This window comes from Antrostomus carolinensis, unplaced genomic scaffold, assembly GCF_000700745.2.
Source record: "Antrostomus carolinensis isolate BGI_N321 unplaced genomic scaffold, ASM70074v2 scaffold12143, whole genome shotgun sequence".
NCBI classification, from domain to species: Eukaryota; Metazoa; Chordata; class Aves; order Caprimulgiformes; family Caprimulgidae; genus Antrostomus; species Antrostomus carolinensis.
Genome location: NW_010303202.1, coordinates 27,548 through 45,932, shown reverse-complemented (window position 1 = coordinate 45,932; position 18,385 = coordinate 27,548). Strand labels below are relative to the sequence as shown.

General features: G+C 39.1%; 1 protein-coding gene across 1 annotated transcript in view; it reads right to left on the bottom strand.

Annotated features, from left to right (window-relative positions):
* Window positions 1-18,385, bottom strand: part of IQGAP1 (IQ motif containing GTPase activating protein 1) — a 58,670-nt gene that overhangs the window by 13,873 nt on the left and 26,412 nt on the right. Inside the window, exons 11-26 of the mRNA XM_010164022.1 lie at window positions 17,152-17,236; window positions 15,866-16,029; window positions 15,341-15,501; window positions 14,715-14,839; window positions 10,999-11,162; window positions 8,130-8,220; window positions 6,452-6,619; window positions 5,904-6,046; window positions 5,385-5,555; window positions 3,703-3,786; window positions 3,533-3,604; window positions 3,367-3,436; window positions 2,731-2,939; window positions 1,805-1,960; window positions 1,479-1,642; window positions 88-312 (exon numbers count right to left, since the gene is read on the bottom strand). Of these exons, the coding sequence (XP_010162324.1) occupies window positions 88-312; window positions 1,479-1,642; window positions 1,805-1,960; window positions 2,731-2,939; window positions 3,367-3,436; window positions 3,533-3,604; window positions 3,703-3,786; window positions 5,385-5,555; window positions 5,904-6,046; window positions 6,452-6,619; window positions 8,130-8,220; window positions 10,999-11,162; window positions 14,715-14,839; window positions 15,341-15,501; window positions 15,866-16,029; window positions 17,152-17,236 (2,252 nt within the window). The remainder of the gene's footprint in view (window positions 1-87; window positions 313-1,478; window positions 1,643-1,804; window positions 1,961-2,730; window positions 2,940-3,366; window positions 3,437-3,532; window positions 3,605-3,702; window positions 3,787-5,384; window positions 5,556-5,903; window positions 6,047-6,451; window positions 6,620-8,129; window positions 8,221-10,998; window positions 11,163-14,714; window positions 14,840-15,340; window positions 15,502-15,865; window positions 16,030-17,151; window positions 17,237-18,385) is intronic.

The window sequence follows — 18,385 nt, the reverse complement described above, 5'->3', positions numbered from 1 at the left end:
AGCCAAGGATGGTTTGGAACTATTAACTGAGCAGTGTAAAGTTGACAAGCAATGTTTAGAAAAACCTAGTGGTAACAGTCCCCATACCTGGCCTCACCAGTCTGAGACTCCATCTGGTTAACCCAAGACTTGTAAATATCCACCGGATCAGTTTTGATATTGAGTGATCTGTCGTCGATGATTTCCTTCACAACTGGCGCCAGGATCTGCCTCAGGGCATTCTGACCGCGAGCACCACGGTTGAAACTTACCACCATTTTAATAACAGTAGGATTTCCAGTCACAATTTCCTGTATTTGGTCTACTTTTGATCTGAAGAAGAAAGAATCTATGTGAAATGAGGTATGTATAATTCTGACAACTTTGGACACATTTCTCAGCATAAACCAAATTGTTAAAGAGCATCACTCACAAAACCGATGAAGGGTTTGTACTAAAATCTCAATACAGTGATAAACTACAACACTGTATAAAAGCAATACTGGAACACTTCTCAAGAGACATTAGGCAAGAAACTTAGGACCTTTGTTTGGGAATTCCAGTGCAACTTGCCAGTAGTCACCTCAATGACAACTAATGCAAATCCAACTGTATTTCTATTTGAGAGCACGATTCAAAAAAAATACAAAGGAAACAGAGCATGTTTTATGTAAAGAAGAAAAAGAACAGTAGGTTTCTTTCAGTATTTAAAATAAGAAAACAAGCAACCGACAACAAAAGCCACTCCTAGTATACCGCTATGTGAAATACAGCATCAGAGAATGAAGCGTCTACATTTCCCTGGACTACTATTCCAAGCATGAATTTTAAGAGGAGGAAAAAAAAAAAAAATCATCTTTTAGAAGTTATTTGTATCAGGGCATATACCATCTACATGCTTAGAAAGCATTCCAAAGAATGCTTAAAGACTAGCTCCTCAAAAATTTTATTGTGCATTCTTCTTCACAACAAGTTGCACAGCTCCACATTGTAAAGATCTGAATGTAAGACCAAGCTCCTCAGGTCCAACTGATCAAGCAAAACATGCCTGAGGATAGCCAGAGTCCCTAACACTGACAGTAAACAGAAATGCCAAACAAGAAAGTTGCCTCATTAGCTTCTGGAAATCCAGAGAGCTTAATGTTAGCTCTCTCCCTGGCTTGTAAAGCCCGACTTTGCAGTTTGTTGGAGGTTTTTATAACCAGGCACTGGAGAATTGAGATTAGACTGAATTTTTGTATGACTTTGCACCAGATTAAAAGTAGCTGTCATGTTAAGCACCAAAATCTTCACTGAAGTAGAAAGCCCTCATCCTCAATGGACATACTCAACTCCTCCTTTATAGACTACGTTAAGAGCAGACATGAAAAGGGAAGAGAACAATGACAGTTTACCGTTATCTGCGTATTAGCATGAGATATAACGTGAAAACTGCCTCAATTTGAGAAACTGCCAAAAACTGATTTAACAGCAAGAATGTGCCACATGCTACCACGTACTTGATCTCTTCCTGCAATGCTGTTTGGAAAAGCCGTAACAACAAGTATTCCTCTCTTTGATTGGACGCATAGTTATACAGCGTGAAGATGACGGAATCCATGAACTTTGTGGATTTGTTTTGAGGCATCTGAAAAATCAGCTTGGCCAAATAGGTTGGGTTAGTCTACAACAACAAGAAAAATCACTTAGTGTGCATGTCCACGCAGGCCAGTGTTGTTAAGAACTATGGTGGCTCAAAACTACAGCAGTGCATAAGCAAAGACTGTGCCAAAACATACAAGCCTCTAAGACAAGAGATTACTGAACAGTGTTAGAAGCTGCTCACCTGAAGCAAGTAGAAGAGATGTTGATAGGCTTCCAGCTTTTCTCTCTTTTCTTTGCTCAAAGCTTTCAAACCTCCCCTTTGTTTGTTCAGCATCATCATGTCAGAGAGCTGTTCCTTGTTCTTCTTGGTAAGTTTTTTGCTATGAGAAACAACATCCTAGAAAGAAAGAATAGGGACAAATTCCACTCTTAGGAATTTTATAACAAGCAATATTGGAAAACAGTTGTATCTGACAGCCCACTTCCCTTGTACATGGAAAGACAGTCAAGGTATGCCTGGGGCTGTTAAAGTGAAGCATTTTTTTCTATGACAGCAATTTCTCTGACTAGAAGTACATGTTCTGCTTTGTCCCTAACTTTCTGAATTTGTCTAAAACCCTAGAAGGGTAGTCACCCTTGGCAGCAATTACTATCAAAGCCAGTAGGATACTGAAGATGTCCGAAAATGTTTTCCTTTTTAAATTTGGCTTAAACCCTAAAAATCCTGTTTCCTACTCAGATAGCTCGCTACCTCTATACACTCTGACAGAAATGGCACTTTTAGCTGCAGGCACCAGCCCAAAAGGGGCAGCCTCCTTCCCAGACCAATTTCACTACACCAATTGCAATTTTACACTGAGAGGAGCCCAGTATCATGGCATCCAGGACCAAATGAAAAGCTGACCAGAACTTCAGCTTAAAGAAAAGGCAATACTGTATCAGTAAGAGGTTGTTTTTATTAAGTTTATCATGTCAGCCAAATGATTGAGGGAACCTCCTTTAACCGACAAATACTAAGTGGCATGAGCGTGTCTCTGCAAGCCCCTCACTGCAAGCTTGTGGCATGTCACTTGTTTAACCACAAAGGAGCAAAAAAACCAGTTCTCAAAGCCTTCAAACACACAACCTGCTGGATTCATTAGGTCAAGACAGTCTGGCATTTCCTACCTGCAATGTAATTTTGTTTTTCACTAGTAGCCCAATTTTGATGTCCATGAGATTGAGGTCATTTTCCAGTTGCTGATTGGATCGGATCAAGGTTACAACTTCCTCACGTAGTCTCATTAGCTCAAGCTCCTCCTGAAAATCTTGGTCACTCTGATCGAGCAAGTGGACAAATTTCCGAACCACAGCCATAGGTGGGTTTTCAGCATTAACTAAAAATGGGGAAGAAAACATGAGGGGACGGGAAAGAAAAGTAAGTATATGCCTCATCTGCATTTAAACAGCACATCAAGGAGCAGCCAGAATAAAATTAGCACCACCATGTCTAAACAGCTTCTGACATTTTGAATGTCTTGTTTTGAGTAAAACAAGAGAGAAGTAAAGAACAAAGTCAGTATAAGCCTAGGGTAGTCCATACCACCAAAGTTAACTGCAAGGCTACGATTCCATTTTTCAGCAGCAAAAGCAACAGCTGGAATCAAGTCTTCTTTCAGCCTCGAGAACTACCTACTCTCTGCATTGCCCTACCAACTTCATCCCAATCACGCTTCAAAACTGTCTTGATGTTATAGATCACACTAGCAACAGATTGCAAATAGATTTGAGGGACATAAATTTTATCCTCTTGGCAGTACTTACTGAGTGTTTTGTAGTCTTCTCGCGCTTTGTTTGCTCGGATAAAGGCTTGAATTTTTACAACATCATTTATCTAGGATTAAAAAAAAAACCAAAAACAAACTTGACCTCATTCTGGAAAGAGTACAGAAGTCAGGTACTGAATTCATTTAACAAGATAGGCTCTTACATGGTTTCTGAAATACTGCAGACGATCTCTGTAACGTCTTCTGGCTTGATACATCCTGGTCATTGATTGAATCTATAGAAGGGTAACCAAAATACTCAGATAAAAACCTTTCCTACAAAGTTCACTACCCAGAAAGTTTACCAAAAAGGTCATCAGGGAGCCTTCACTACCTTCACTACTTGGTCCTTTTGTGCTCGCAGGTAATCCAAACGGATTTGGTATGCTTTCCTCTGCTTGTAGCCACGCCACTGGGACTGAAAACAGAAGACAGGTACGCTGACTTTACTTTTCTAATTAAAGAGAAGTAACTACAAATCAGAGCTTCTTTCTGCTCCTCAGCTTTCAACTTCCCTTTTGGCTAAGTAAAATGTATGGGAGACATGCTTATCTTCTCAAGAGATACTGAGTGTGAAGCATTAACTCTTCAACAACTGTAATCATGACAGACTTGAAATTACCCCATGAAGCGCCTGGGCCTTCTGAAGCATAGTTAGAGATCAAGAATATAGCTAAACAGTCAAGTTCACAGATACTGTTCTACACTAAAATTCTGCGTTAGATGCCCCTGCTGTAGAGAACAGTGATGTGACATTCTAAGCCTTCAGAGCAGACTCACTGCTACTCATACTTGGAATAGAAGTTAGGCAAGGGGTGGAACTCCACTTAAAAGGAGAGAGTGTTATTTTAATGAGCTGGGAGTGGTTTTGAGGGTTCAAATATGCAGGCAAAGCACATGCTACATAGGCAGAAACTAACACACATATACTGCTCAAATAATAAAGTGGTAATAGGGTGCAAAGCTTCCATTTCATTTGCACATATTTCAGTTACAACACCAGAAAAAGATTTTTTTCATTGTTCTCCAGTACTGCACCCAGTTCTGGGGCCTCCAACATAAGAAGGACATGGACCTACTGGTGCAAGTCCAGAGGAGGCCACGAGTACAACTCGAGGGCTGGAGCACCTCTTCTACGAGGGCAGGCTGGGAAAGTTGGGGCTATTCAGCCTATAGAACAGAAGGCTCCAGGGAGACCTCCTAGCAGCCTCCCAGTACCTGAAGGGGCTCCAGGAAGGCTGGGAAGGGACTGTGGACAAGGGCAGGGAGTGACAGAACAAGGGGTGATGGCTTGAAACTGGAAGAGGGGAGATTTGGATTAGCTATAAGGAAGAAATTCTTTGCTGTGAGAGTGGTGAGACACTGGCCTGGGTTGCCCAGAGAAGCTGCAGCTGCTCCTCCCTGGAAGTGTTCAAGGCCAGGCTGGATGAAGCTTTGAGCAACCTGGTCTAGTGGAAGGTGTCCCTGATGATGGCAGGGAGATAGAACTGGATGAGCTTTAAGGTTCATTCCAACTCAAACCATTCTATGAGTCTATGTAATGTGCCCAACCTCATGTTGAATTACCCCACCATCTCATTCAGGTCCTCAATCCTCCAAATCCCAGGACAAATTTGAAGAGAAGAATCTTACTGAGGAATACCGAAAAGCATATTTTTTCTCTTCAGTTCTTGAGGAATCACAAAAGTAATTCACGACCATAAAGACACACAGCGCACTTCATATTGCCCTATTCCCAAAATACTAAATGTTATAATAAAATGTAAGGTAAAACTTCCTCAAGTAAGTTTCTCCAATTCTGACTAAGAAGACTTTATTGATTATATATGACATGGAAAAGTAAATAATATACCAAAACTCTTTGGGAGAAAGAAATGCCTTTAGATAATTTGCAAAATGAGGTGAAGACAAATGTGTGCTGTAACTGTTAGAACTGAGTAAAAACTGTCAATAAGCTTGCGTAGAGAAAACAAATGCAGAGTGCACATTTCAAACATAATTAAAGGATATCATTACCTGAATACAAGTGATGGCTGGGACTTGTTTCTTCAAAAAATTCATTCTTGAGTTGAATTCCTGGCGAACAAGATAACCTCGACAGCAAGCCTGAAGTTTTGTAATCAGGTTCTCATTGGCCAGCCACAACTGCTCTCGGTTGTATGCTGCAGTGACTCCAGATATGGTGCTCTGGATTAATGTTATGGTAGGAAGAAGAGACAGAAAAAGAGAATGGAGATAGAAGAAACAGGGTGTTAGATCAGCTTTCCCTATTGTGCTTATGAGAAACTTCCAAGTTGCCTTTCAATAAACAGCAACACCATGGTCCTGCACCCTTTTACCGACAGGATGAATTTTTCTGAAATGGGACAAGGAATTTTGATGCACATAATCTGATGATGCCCAGTGAAATAAATGGATTACTAAGCTTGTTAACATGACTATGGTGTTGAAGCATTCTCTCTTGCAGCTGCATTAAGGATGGGAATGGTAGCATCATCAAATTTTCAGAGAAAGAGCATGTGTTATCTACCCTACCTGTATATCCTCTCGTGACAGCTGTGTGTCATTTTGCACAAATTCCACTGGTTCATCCCATCCTCCCTCTCTGGTCCGCAGGTTATGATAATAATGATATCCTCCTCTCACCCAGTGTTTCACCCATTCACTGTCATTGCCCCCTAAGAGCAGAAACTGCAGTGTAAGTCTCAAAAACAGACGAGTGTCTTATCTTCCCCACATACAAATACTACAACTAGGAAATTCACGTATACAGATGGTCCTTCTAAGCAAGAGAAGGAATGTTTCTGAGTCCCTAATGACCTCATACAGGAACTACCTAAACGTAACACATTCTACCAGTGGAGAATATTCTACTATTCACTTTTGAAAAAAAAAAACAAAACAAAACCAAAAAAACCACAACAAAACAAACAACAACAAAAAACCACCTTAGTTCACAAGGCATCCACAATTGCTACCTGTAACACAAAACTTCTCCCCAGTGTCTTTTTCACCTCTGGTTCTGATTCTACATGTAATAATTTTGAATTTATTTCACTAACAAGTTAGCTACTTAAGATCACCTGCTGCTATTTTTCTTCTCTTGACTTCTGACAGCTCTCGCTGGTAGGCCTCAGCACATTCTGGAGTGACTCCATATAGCCCAACATCTGGTGAACGCAAGGCACTCAGGGTCTGGCTAACATCACCATGGTCTACTGCTTCATTAATGGCCAAAATTCCTAAGGAGACTTTGATAACACAAGGAAGCAGGTTATCTTGGCATTCAGGGGCTCAGTGACTCACAGTAAAAACAGAACAACGGAGTAAAGCAAGGCAACACAAACACACACTTACAGTTGGTGTGTGTGCATATACACAAATATTTAAGTGTACATACATACAAAATATAAATAAAAACCAATCAGATAACTTGCAGTATAGAGGCCCCTTCAGTATGGGGTGTCCAACCATACCTGGTACTGCACCTGACAGCACATAATCTGTAAACCCTGAGCCTCAGCATGGTGCTGATTTACCACTAAAATTTCTCAACAACACACAAAGTTTTAGCTCTGCTCTGACATCTGTTTTAGTTAAGGTAGTTTCTTCTGGCAGAGTCAGTCACAACTCAAAATGGGCCTTCTCAATAACTAGTACCATGCATCCCTCGTGAAAAAAAGCATGCAGTAGTTTGTAAACAAGTTAAAAAACCTGACTGGGGAAAGACAGGGGGCAGAGAAAGAGAAAAATAACAACATGTCACTCCAGGCCTACTCCAGAACTGCAATCCGAATACAGACATATTTGCGAGAGCACAGAAATTGCACTGACACAGAAAACATGAAATACAGTAACTTTCATAACTAGGTAAGACTGCAAAAACATCTATTCATACATGCATATATAAGGGTATCTGAAGATCTTATTCAGGCTTAAGGGCACATACTTTAATCTTGCTTTTGACTTAATGTTCTGTGGCATTACATTCAAACTGCTGCCTTGACAAAGTGCATATACAGAGAACAGGCTATTAGAATATATCACAAGACTTGAAAAACTCTCATGTTTTGTTAAAGAGAAAGCTTCTGTCAGGAACAAACCCACCCCCAACCCCCCCCGCCCCCCAAAAAAAAAACCCAACCAAACCCCAAACAAACAAAAACCCCCGAGTTAAGCAAAGAGCAGTAATTACATCATTGTTTCTGGGGATAGAAAAGACATAATGATAAAGACTGGGATGTAATGACAGGTGGGCCAGTCCATCTGCAAATTGTGCTAACAAGCAAAGGTGGATATCACTGATGCATGTTATCGTCTGTATTTGAAAGAGATGCAAGGTAGTCTAGAAATACCTAATAGAACCGAGACAAGACAACGAGATGCCACACAAACAAAAGGTAACGCACACTGGAAAGCACCATTTAAATTATGCACATGAACATTCTCATACGTAACTAACCACCTACAGACACACAGAATTAGTTGCAAATGACAAACAATTTGATAGAGATTTGCCCAATGAAGTCACATCCAAAACTGGAAAGATAGCATATCTCCCCAAAAGATCAGAAATATAATATTTGAAGAATCTGACATTCACTTCCTTTTCAAAGAAAAATTACTACACCAGAAGCACACAAGTGCATTTTATCTCCTTTGCCACATTTATATGACATTTCTAGCTCCCAACCTTTCCTTAAGTAACCAGTGTTTGGTTGATAATGGGGATTCATTGAAATATTGTGCAACAATACTTACATCTCTCGGACTCCTCTGTGTCCTTGTTAGCCCTGTGAATCCCATCCTGAATTTCATCTAGCCAAAGTACAGCTGTTTCATCCTGTGTGTCCTAAGGAGAATATGATGAGAAAAATACACACAGTGTGAGGAGAAAAAGTATCACTATTTTGCAAAGTAAAATAATCTGTACTCAACAATAGCCAATATAGGAGTTTTCCATATCAGAGCGAATAAGAAGCATTTCAGCCTTTCTAACTGACTTCAACACAAGGACATCACACACATTTATGACTAGCAGAGACTACTATGGCACTACCAGACCCAAAGTCTCCTCCCAGTCAAAAACCCTTTTCAAGAAACAGAACAATGACGAAATTCTGTCAATGGGAATCATTCTGATAAGGAAATGGAGTGCAAGGTCAATAACTCAGTACCAGTTAGTCCTAAAGCTGTACTTGCTAAGAGGACATGACTTTCCAGGAACACAAGTTAAGTCCTTTGACAGAACACGACTACAAAGAGTTCTCAGAATAAAAAGCTGCCAATGCAAGTCTGTGTGCAGAAGCTAAAAATTCTCAGTTAACTAATGCCACATCAGGCTGTTCTTGTCCCTGTCCACTAAACTTCACAAGCCTGTACAAACTAGCAAACCAAAAAGCATCGTACATATCGTGGCTGAGTGTATACACACAACAGTCAAAACCACATTTTAAGTCTTTGTTTCCACAGGTTGCTCGTCAGGGAGCAATGATGCCACAGTATCCTGTATTGGGATTTGAAGAAATCCAGACAACTAATGTTACATATAGAAATTGGAGAAAAGACAAGTGTTTAGCAAGTCCCCAATTATATATAAAGAACAATGATCCAGCAGTTGCCAAACATAGCTTCTCCTCACCCACTGTTGCTTCCTGTAGGTAACTACTGAAAGAAATGCTAAGACGAAACTGCCACCCCTCTGACAACTCTCGTCATACAAACAGAACACAGGAAACATTTACTTCTGGTATGGAATAATAATCACACTGCACAAAAGATCCACTATTTACAGTGTTCAAGAGCTTTAGGGCCAGACTGAAAAGGAGTGTTTTCTTACTTGCCCTCCACATTTTTCCCCACTGTTCTGACAGGTCTGAAACTGCCATGCTTAATGATATGTCATTCAAGAGTAACACATCTTTCACAGGCAGATTTCATTTGAAAGCCCAGATAGTCCTGGGAGAGTACCAGCCATAGTAAAACTCTTGTTCAGGAAGTGGGGGAGAATAATGAAACAACTTCCCCTAACGTAATCTCTACCAGCAGAAGTCAACCAAAAGACTACCAAAACCATCTATCTCATGCTTTCCTACAGATTTACTTACTGTTGCAGGCCTTCCAGAAGGTACACACAGTGTAACATTCTACAGGGCCTACTGTTTTTCTCTCTCTCTACTCATCACACGAGGAACTTTACATTAAATAGCATTCCTCATTCACATAAGCAACTGAACAACATCTTGTGCTGAACTACAATCCGTATCAGCCTCAAGGTATAGAAATCACTAGTTAGTAACAGTTGACTTAAGATAGCAATGATCCTCCCCACAGTGTTACTTTATAATATGATCTTTCAATTTCTGAAATTACTGACATGCTGCTGGGAGTAGCTCTAAACTGAACATATGCCCAAATAAGGTAATTTCACACCGACTGAGAAGTTACCAGCACAGCCTGGCACAAGCTTAAAGCACTTAAGCACACACTAAAAAAAAGAGTCCATTATTTCATTCTGACTCAGTTGGAGGAAATGTTTCAGCACAAAATGGGTTCCTGAGGAACATTAACTCTTTCAGGGCCCTTGAGGAAGCTGCTTAATAGTTTTCATTAGAAATTTGTACAGTTTTCAGCTATTGCCATCATGTCGGTTCACTTTTAGTTTTTTTTTTTTTTTTTTAAAAAAAAAAAAAAGAAAAAAAAAGATAAATAACCCTGTGTTCAACACAACCTAGATCTTAGTTTTTATGCAAAATTCTGCACTGGTATTAGAGCAACGAGCTTAACAGCAGCAATAATAAAAACAAAACAAAACAAAAAACCCAAAACCTCTTAAGCCACTGAAAGCAGAGATGTCTGCTACTTCTTCAGAAATAGATGAGAAAAAACAAACAAACAAAACAGTATCCTATCCACACTACTCAAAAATCAGTTGCATACACATATGCACACGCTCATCCTCTTTCCTAAAACCGTAAAGTGAGATTTGCTATTCTTCTCCCCATCTTCAACTTCACATTTAGTCAGTTAGTGAAAGCAGTACAGACAGGTAGAAGTCTTTGGCTAATAAGACAACTACTACTCAAAAAATTGTTATCAACAGAAATGTCACTAGGTGAACAACAGGCATCAGTATTCGTTTTGCTAGTAGCATGGATTTTGCTTCTTTATTTTTTTCTAATTTATCACTTAACAGATTTTTCCACTTTCAGAAACTTTATTTTTGCTGTATATAACTAGGCCTATGACTACATTTGACAAAGAACACACAAAAAAAAGAAACTTAAACTTGCAGGAAACTTGTATTTGTAAGTTCAGAACGCTTAGAATGAACATGGTCTCCTCCAGAAACAAGATACATGTCTCATTCTGGACCCAACATCAGCTGTAGAAAGCCATCTCATGCAGTTAATATTCTTATACTCATCTCTAGTTCATGTAGACTCATATGGTCTGGCTGCAAATCTCTCTTTAGTACAAAAAGATGCAAACTGACTAGGTAAGGTCAGTTGTTGGTATGCAGAATGCCCAGATCTCCACTTCCAGCTTCGATTCCTGGCTTTCAGGACCAGTAATAAGCCCATTACACAGACGTAAAGGTTTTTTAAGAGGTGCATTTAATTGCACTCACCTGTGCTTTCTCTCTCTTGGCTCGTAGTAGTGTGTCCTGGTAATGCTGTGCTACCTTTGGGGCTACACCCTCCAATTTTGCTGCAGGAATTTGCAAGGCTCGTATAGTCTTTTTAGTGTCCCCTTCATCCAGAGCTTCATTGATAAGACCAATTGCCAGAATCCCTAGGGAGGAAGGCATAGGGGGAGAAATACAAAGTTCCATTTTTGATTAACAATAATCATAAGCATTGCTTCAGAAGAAAAGTGCAGTTAGTCCTTTCTAAACCAAGTATCAGCTGAGAATTGCAATATTTTTAACAGAAAACATTATTTACTAATAAAGGAAGCAAAACTATTTCTCCACCTTACAGTAGTCATAATGCCTGGACACTGCAATTAAAACAAGAAGCAAACAAAAAAAAATCCCAAACACTTGGGGAGACCAAATGCAGGGACAGAATTGAGTCCTCAGATATCTCTCTCAGAGCCACTAGAAGAGAACTGTCAAAGCCCAGATGGCCAGAGTTAATAAGTTACAGTTTTCCAACACTCTAGCTTCTTTAGAAATTAATCTTCACACAAAGCTAAAGGTTTACATGGAGTACCATTAAAAAATACAGTAACTTCATATTTTAGAAAACTTTTTTATTAAACATAGGTAGTATTAGCTATATTATCAGATATGTGGATGCTATTCAAGTACAATAAAATGCAGCTAGATAAAAATCAACAAAAATATCTTGTAGTTAGCTCAATGCAAACAGTCTACATTATACATGCCCTACCCACAGCAACCATCGTCTCCTGCGAATCACAAAATAACTTAGGCTCAGATGGACCCTAGAGGTCATTTGACTGAACTCTCTGCTTAAAGAAGGATCAGTTCGAATCATGGTTTGATCAGTGCAGAACAAAGAGATCTTTTAGACAAAAGAAAGTAAGGAGCTCAGTGTGGGGATTTCCAACTTTGGTTTATGTATCCAAATATCATGATTTGTTCTTCTACACAGGAAAGAGAAACACAAAACAAAAGTCCATATAAAAACCAGAACATCTTAGGGAAGAGGTGGTATTTCGATGCAATATTGATTAGGGAAAAATATACATTCAGGACATTGCAAGAACCACTAAAATGATGGCATGGTTTCTGTCAAAAACCAGATATAACTGTTTGACTTGGGAAAGGGCACAGAATCTAAGTAGTAGCTCTCTCCGATTAATTTGCTAATACATGCATGACAAGACTACTCCATGGAACAGCAATATGTTACAGCTCCTCACTAGGATGCATTTTAAAATTTGAAACTATTTACAAGGATAGTGGAAATGAAAAAAATATATGCTCATATGCCTTGAGGGCCTTCTCAGACTAGTTTAACTTATTCATAGAGAGGAGCTAAAAAGTGTCCTTCCACATATGAAGCAGACCGAGGAATTAAGAAATTCCCCATGAGAACTGTTCTCATTTTATCATTACAGGATTTTCTGCATCTTTTTTTTACAGGATAAGGAGCGTTATAAGAAAGCGTTGAGGCTATATGAACTTCTGCTGTGACCTCTTACATAGAAAAAGATACTATGAAACTAGGACCTCCATGTGTGCACATCCCAGTGTGATCTGTGTTTGCATGGTTTCAACAAATCTGCTCATGTGACACAAACAGGAAACTCAGCATCTATTTAGAGATCCAGGAAACAAGTTAATCAAGATAGCAGGCTCTTAAATAAAAATTTAACCCTCTCTAGAGTATAAACTCTTTTCAAGGTGAAACACAACTCACCAACTACACACAAAGTGGCAAAAGACATCTGTTTGTCTCAGTGTACAATATAAACCTTACAATCACCTCCACATTTGTGGCAAATCTCTCCCCTCTTATAATGCAATGTTTTGAGCTAAATATTACAAAAATGGCTGGAAAGTAAATGTCACACTACTTGCATATGCAGGAGGTTTTCACTACTAGTCATAACCAAAAATTATGGTCTCTTAATGAAACTGAAAAAAAATTAATAGAAAATTAAACTACCAGAGACAGAACCTCACGAGGATCTATTTAAGAATAAGTTTGTTTAATTGTGCTATTTTCAAGGACTTTTCTATATCCGCTCTGGACTTCAAGTCAACTAATACTGTCTTGGAGAGAGGACAATTAGTCTAATTTTTTGTTTTGCTGAAATTTTCATCATTATGCTCAATCCCAGTCTTTTATCACTGCTAAAATACACTTATTAACATAAACACTACTAAAAATATAAATTAAAAAAATGCAGAACTAGAAGCAGCATAGAAGTTAGGTTAACACCCATTCACATTTCTCAGCTTGCATCAGGAATTTTTTCTTTCACGAGTATTTAAGTTTTGGTATTATCGCTTGCTGCATGCACTTGTAACTCCTATGGGTTTTTGCATATTTTCCAATCAGGGATTATTTTGCACTTTACTAATATTACATACTAAAAGGCAACAGCTGTGCAGGTATATTCTTCTTCTACTGGTCAGAAAATCAGTTATCAGCAAATACCAGTCATGCATAGTATTAAAACAGAAAATAAAAGCTTCTAGCTTCCTGACAGAACTAACTGTAAACAAAACAATTAACCTCTTAAAAGATCAGCATTTCAACTCTTAATTTGAGATTTGGGTCCCAATATCTGGAACTAAAAATCTGAATGGCATCAAACTGATGAGATAATTAAATGTTCTTTGAAAAAAGAAAAATCTGTATCAAACGTTTTAAGTAAATCACTTGAATACATAACTGTTGAACAGACAACATTTCAAAATAAACTTTTTTGGGCATCTCTGTTCATTTATCACTGAATCAAAGTAACTGCAAAAGTCTGTTTCTTTAATGCAGTATTTGCACTACTAATCTTCAAAGAAGTTGTAATTTGGAAGTAGCATTAATACAGACAGGAGTTAAAGGACTGAGAATAAGACCTGGAAATAAGACCTCATCTCTCTGTTGTTCATTCAAGTGCCTCATCCACTGTAGAAATGCATCTGACAGATCATTAAATCTGAAAGTCGTCAACACAAAGATGGGTAGCTTATCTTGCATTTGCAGGTCAGATTACCCACAGATAAAAAGTAGAAGGGGATTCTGGACTAAGTCTGTGGAATTTCCACTAAATACTGGAAAAGTAAAAAGGCCAAAGCACATTGAAAAGAAGGCCTAAAAGGGAGAGGAGGAAAACCTGAACAGGGCAGAGACTGAAGCCAAAGAGAGAACAAGACTTCAAGAAAAGTAACTTCTACTGAACGCAGCAAATAAAGAAGGAGGATGGAGTACTCCAAGACTGGGCTACAATTAACTCGGCTACAATTAACTCGGACATTTTGGTAATACTAGTTTTTGAGTTTTTGTTAAATTTGAAAGATTGAAGCAAAACTAGAAAAGATTCTAGACTAATCCTAGACACTGATAGCAGACAATGCATTTTGTTATCCAAAACAGTTGAAATTTGCATTAGAAGGATTAATAAACTTTTTGGGGATACTGATTTCAATACCACAAACAGTCCTGACTGCCTGATCTCTCCAACAACAGCCCTGCTATCAAGCCTTTTATATTGCAGACCACCAAGTCCTGCTCACAACTGAGATCTTCCCAGATATCTAATGTATGACACAACTACAAGTCAATCAATAACTTTTTGTATTGACACGCACCTAATTTTATCACTTATGAGGTAGGATCAGCCTAGCACGAATTGAGCAGAAAAACTTACTTTCATGTTCTTCATGCACAACTATGTTCACATGATCAAGACATGACTGGATATCATTCCAGGTGATAAATTCATTTCCTTCTGCACGTGATTGAGTTTTCAGCTTCATCAATTCATCGATATATCTGTCAAAGAACAAACACCAAAACCAACAAACATCACATCACAACAAGCTGGCCAGCGAAAACACAACACAGCATAAAAACTGTGCACTAAGTGGAAGAGGTAACATGAAAGTTGAAACTGGAACAAATATGAAAAGGGGGAAGAAGAGAAAAAGTTTGAGTGCAGGATGTGAAATAACTGACAGAAGCACTAAAACGCTGAATGAGGGTCCAGGGCAAAGAACGCAGTGGGTGAGCTGGTGTACTATTAGTAACAATTTAAGAGTACCACAATATGGCTTTAATGAGAAATCTGTGAGAAAGTGTTGAGAGACAGTCTGGAAATCAGACCAGTAAGAAACAGTAATTGCAAAAACAAGTTGCAAGAGTCAACAGAGATTAAATCAATACTGTAATAAATAACATAGAAAGAACATAAACTGTAAAGGGGGAAAAAAAAATTGAAAAAGTCACAGAATATAAGCAACATCAAGGACAGACATGATTCCTTGAAATATCCACCTCTGAGAGTTCTCATCTTCAACATTCGTAAGCCCTGTGACAGGACTGCTCAGTTGTTTCCACACTGTATTCACATCCCCTGAATCCAAAGCCCTATTAATCAGGGCCACAGAAGACAGCATCTCTACAGCAACAGATAATTCTGGGTGGGTGAGGTTACCCTGCATACAAAGAGGACAACAAGTTAATTCCACTCACTCTTTACAAATTATTGCTGCACATAGAGCACAGAATATTGTCAGAATAGACATATAAGCAAAGGGAAAACATTTATGACACAGAAGTAGAAAGATGAGTATCATAAACAAACCTAGAACCCGAGCTGGAGATAAAAGTAGAATCTTACAGGGGCAAGTAGCTCAAGATTTAGGGATTAAACTTCTAATCATATTAGAACAGACTGAACACCAGAGCAGTTCTATGAAAACTCAAGACAGGTTTATTCCAGATAATGCATTTAACAAAATAGACAAGGTAGACCTGGTGATCCGTACCAACTTCCAGAAGAGAGAATGCAGTACTTACTTCAGGACTCTGTTGCTGCAAAGTGGCCAGCTCCCTTTGGTAAAGATCTGCAGCAAATGCATAAACCTCTGGTAACTGGGCCTCTGGATTCATAATTTCTGCCACAGTCTTCTCAGCATCACCCATTCGAATTGCAGAATTAATTCTAGCTACTGCTGCCAGCCCTAGAAGTTTGAAGAAGTAGCATATAGAATGAGGAAGGCAGACAGTTAAGTCCTCAAGTAATAAGAGCACTCAATAATCAGACACCATAACAAGAAAAAGAATTATTCCCTTAGCTGCAAGAAATGAGTTAAGCTTTCTGATCCATACTTCCCCAGTTAGTCTTACATTACTGCAGAGAACTGAAATACATAATGTCTTCTTTAAAATAAAGTTCATGTTTAAAACCAGTTCACCTTTTTGCCTGGTTATCAAAGGACTGTTTCATTATTTCAGTCTTCTGATAGTAAGAAGCCTCACAACTGGAAGTTTTTGGATAGATGAGTAGTAACAACTTTTTCTTCCTATCTACGTCTATCCTGCTCAAGGCAGCAACAGGAACTCTGTAGTGGGTACACACTGTTTAACTTCAAAATAGCCCAGGTAGGTAAATAAACACCAAGCTCTATACTGAACAAGTGAGGTACTTTGAAGGTTGCCTCCTAGTTGTTAGGCATTCACTACTTTCCTCTTGTATTCTAAACCCTCTCTCCCTAGATCTCTAGCAGTCTCCTTTCTACCTATCACAAATTGAACTAATTGCTTCTGTGTAGCCAGAACTGAACAATTTTCTCCAGAAAAGAGCTCTGTATGTCATCAGAAGTATCAATCAAAAAACAACCAGCTGTCACTACGTGCTTTTTATTTGCTGCTTGAAATTTAGAAACAGTTAAAGATTCTGTAGCTAAAACCAACTAAGATTTATGTCAATGGTCAGCAGGTAACGTAGCTTTCGCACCCCAAGGAACAATCTAGATTTCCTTCACACATCCACAGCACAGAAACCTCATACAAGCACTCTAGAAAAAGAGGTTATTTAAGGTGGATGCAAAAGTTCCAGGTTTCTTATTGTTTCAAATTATATGCTGTAATTTCCAGCAGTACTGCAAGAGCTGGGTAAAAGATACTACAAATAATCAGGGCAATTGTCTCATGTTCTTAGCAGCCATGAAGTCCTTAAAGAGCTCTCATAACGGTTTGAGAGAGACCTCACTTATCCCCCCACAGACCCAAATATTGTGCTGTCTCATCCTTTTGATCCCATCCATGATCACTCTGCTGCAATAATTTCTGCTGATCCTTACTTTGCTGATACTGTTGTGCTGCCCTGTTAGCAGCATCCACTCCCAACTGCAACTCTTCCTTCTGCAGAGGACCCGTAACCCCAGTCTGAGGAAAAAAAAAAAGAAATCGGGAGGGTGAAACAATGTCAGCTTATTCACTTCAAATAGTTCAATAAAAATAAAAAACCCACAGCTTTTCCTTAAAAAACTCTAATGCCACATAGCTTCTGCAAACAAAGAACACCATATACATGAGGAAGACGGAATTTACTCACCAGATTCTCAGTTCATATGCTGAAAGACCGTATGCGTACAATCTGATCCCTTCTACAGTATTAGAAGTGTAGTGCCATGAACACAGCAATTAAAGGCAAGACCCAGCTTCCAAAATTACAAAACATTTAAGATAAAGGGGACAATTATTTTGTGTCAAAAAAGTACATGAGCTGCGTACTGCAGTAAAATTAATATCTGTGTAGTTTGCCATGAAGCGACACATTAATGTATGTTCCATTTTACCTCTGAGCAACAAAAGAGTTAGCAGAACATCAACAACTGACAACATGCAGCTTTGGCTTATACATACATGCTTCTCAGACTCTATGGTACTACATGAATACAAACAGAAAATGAGATAGGGTAACTGATGAGTAGGAGGGCTTGAATAGCTTGGGTAGTAGTCATACAGCTCACCACCCTTTGTATAGTTCACACAGTAAAAATGCTAATTCTCCAAAAGCACCACATTTATACAATAAGATTTTTCAATTATTCTGGACGTGCAATCTGTCTTTGCAGTTTAGAAAACAGCTGAATTTGGGTTTTGTGGCTACTAAAAAACTTTGTAAAAATCTTTGCAGTCCTATTTCATCCCTAGGGACATCTTTGGACAACTATGAAGAGTTTCTGACACACTGAAGCTTGGTAGGACTTTTTAAAAAGCCCTCACTTTTACTATTTTATCTTAATTGTAGGTCCCAAGAAAGGAGCTCTGAGGAAAAGGACCTGGGTGTGATGGTGGACAGCAGGCTGGCCATGAGCCAGGAGTGTGCCCTATGGCCAGGAAGGCCAACAGTATCCTGGGGTGCACTATAAAGAGTGTGACCAGCAGGTCAAGGGAGGTTCTCCACCCCCTCTACTCTGCCCTGGTGAGGCCACATCTGGAGTATTGCGTCCAGTTCTGGGCTCCTCAGTTCAAGAGGGACAAGGATCTTCTGGAGAAAGTGGAGGCCACAAAGATGATGAGGGGCTGGAG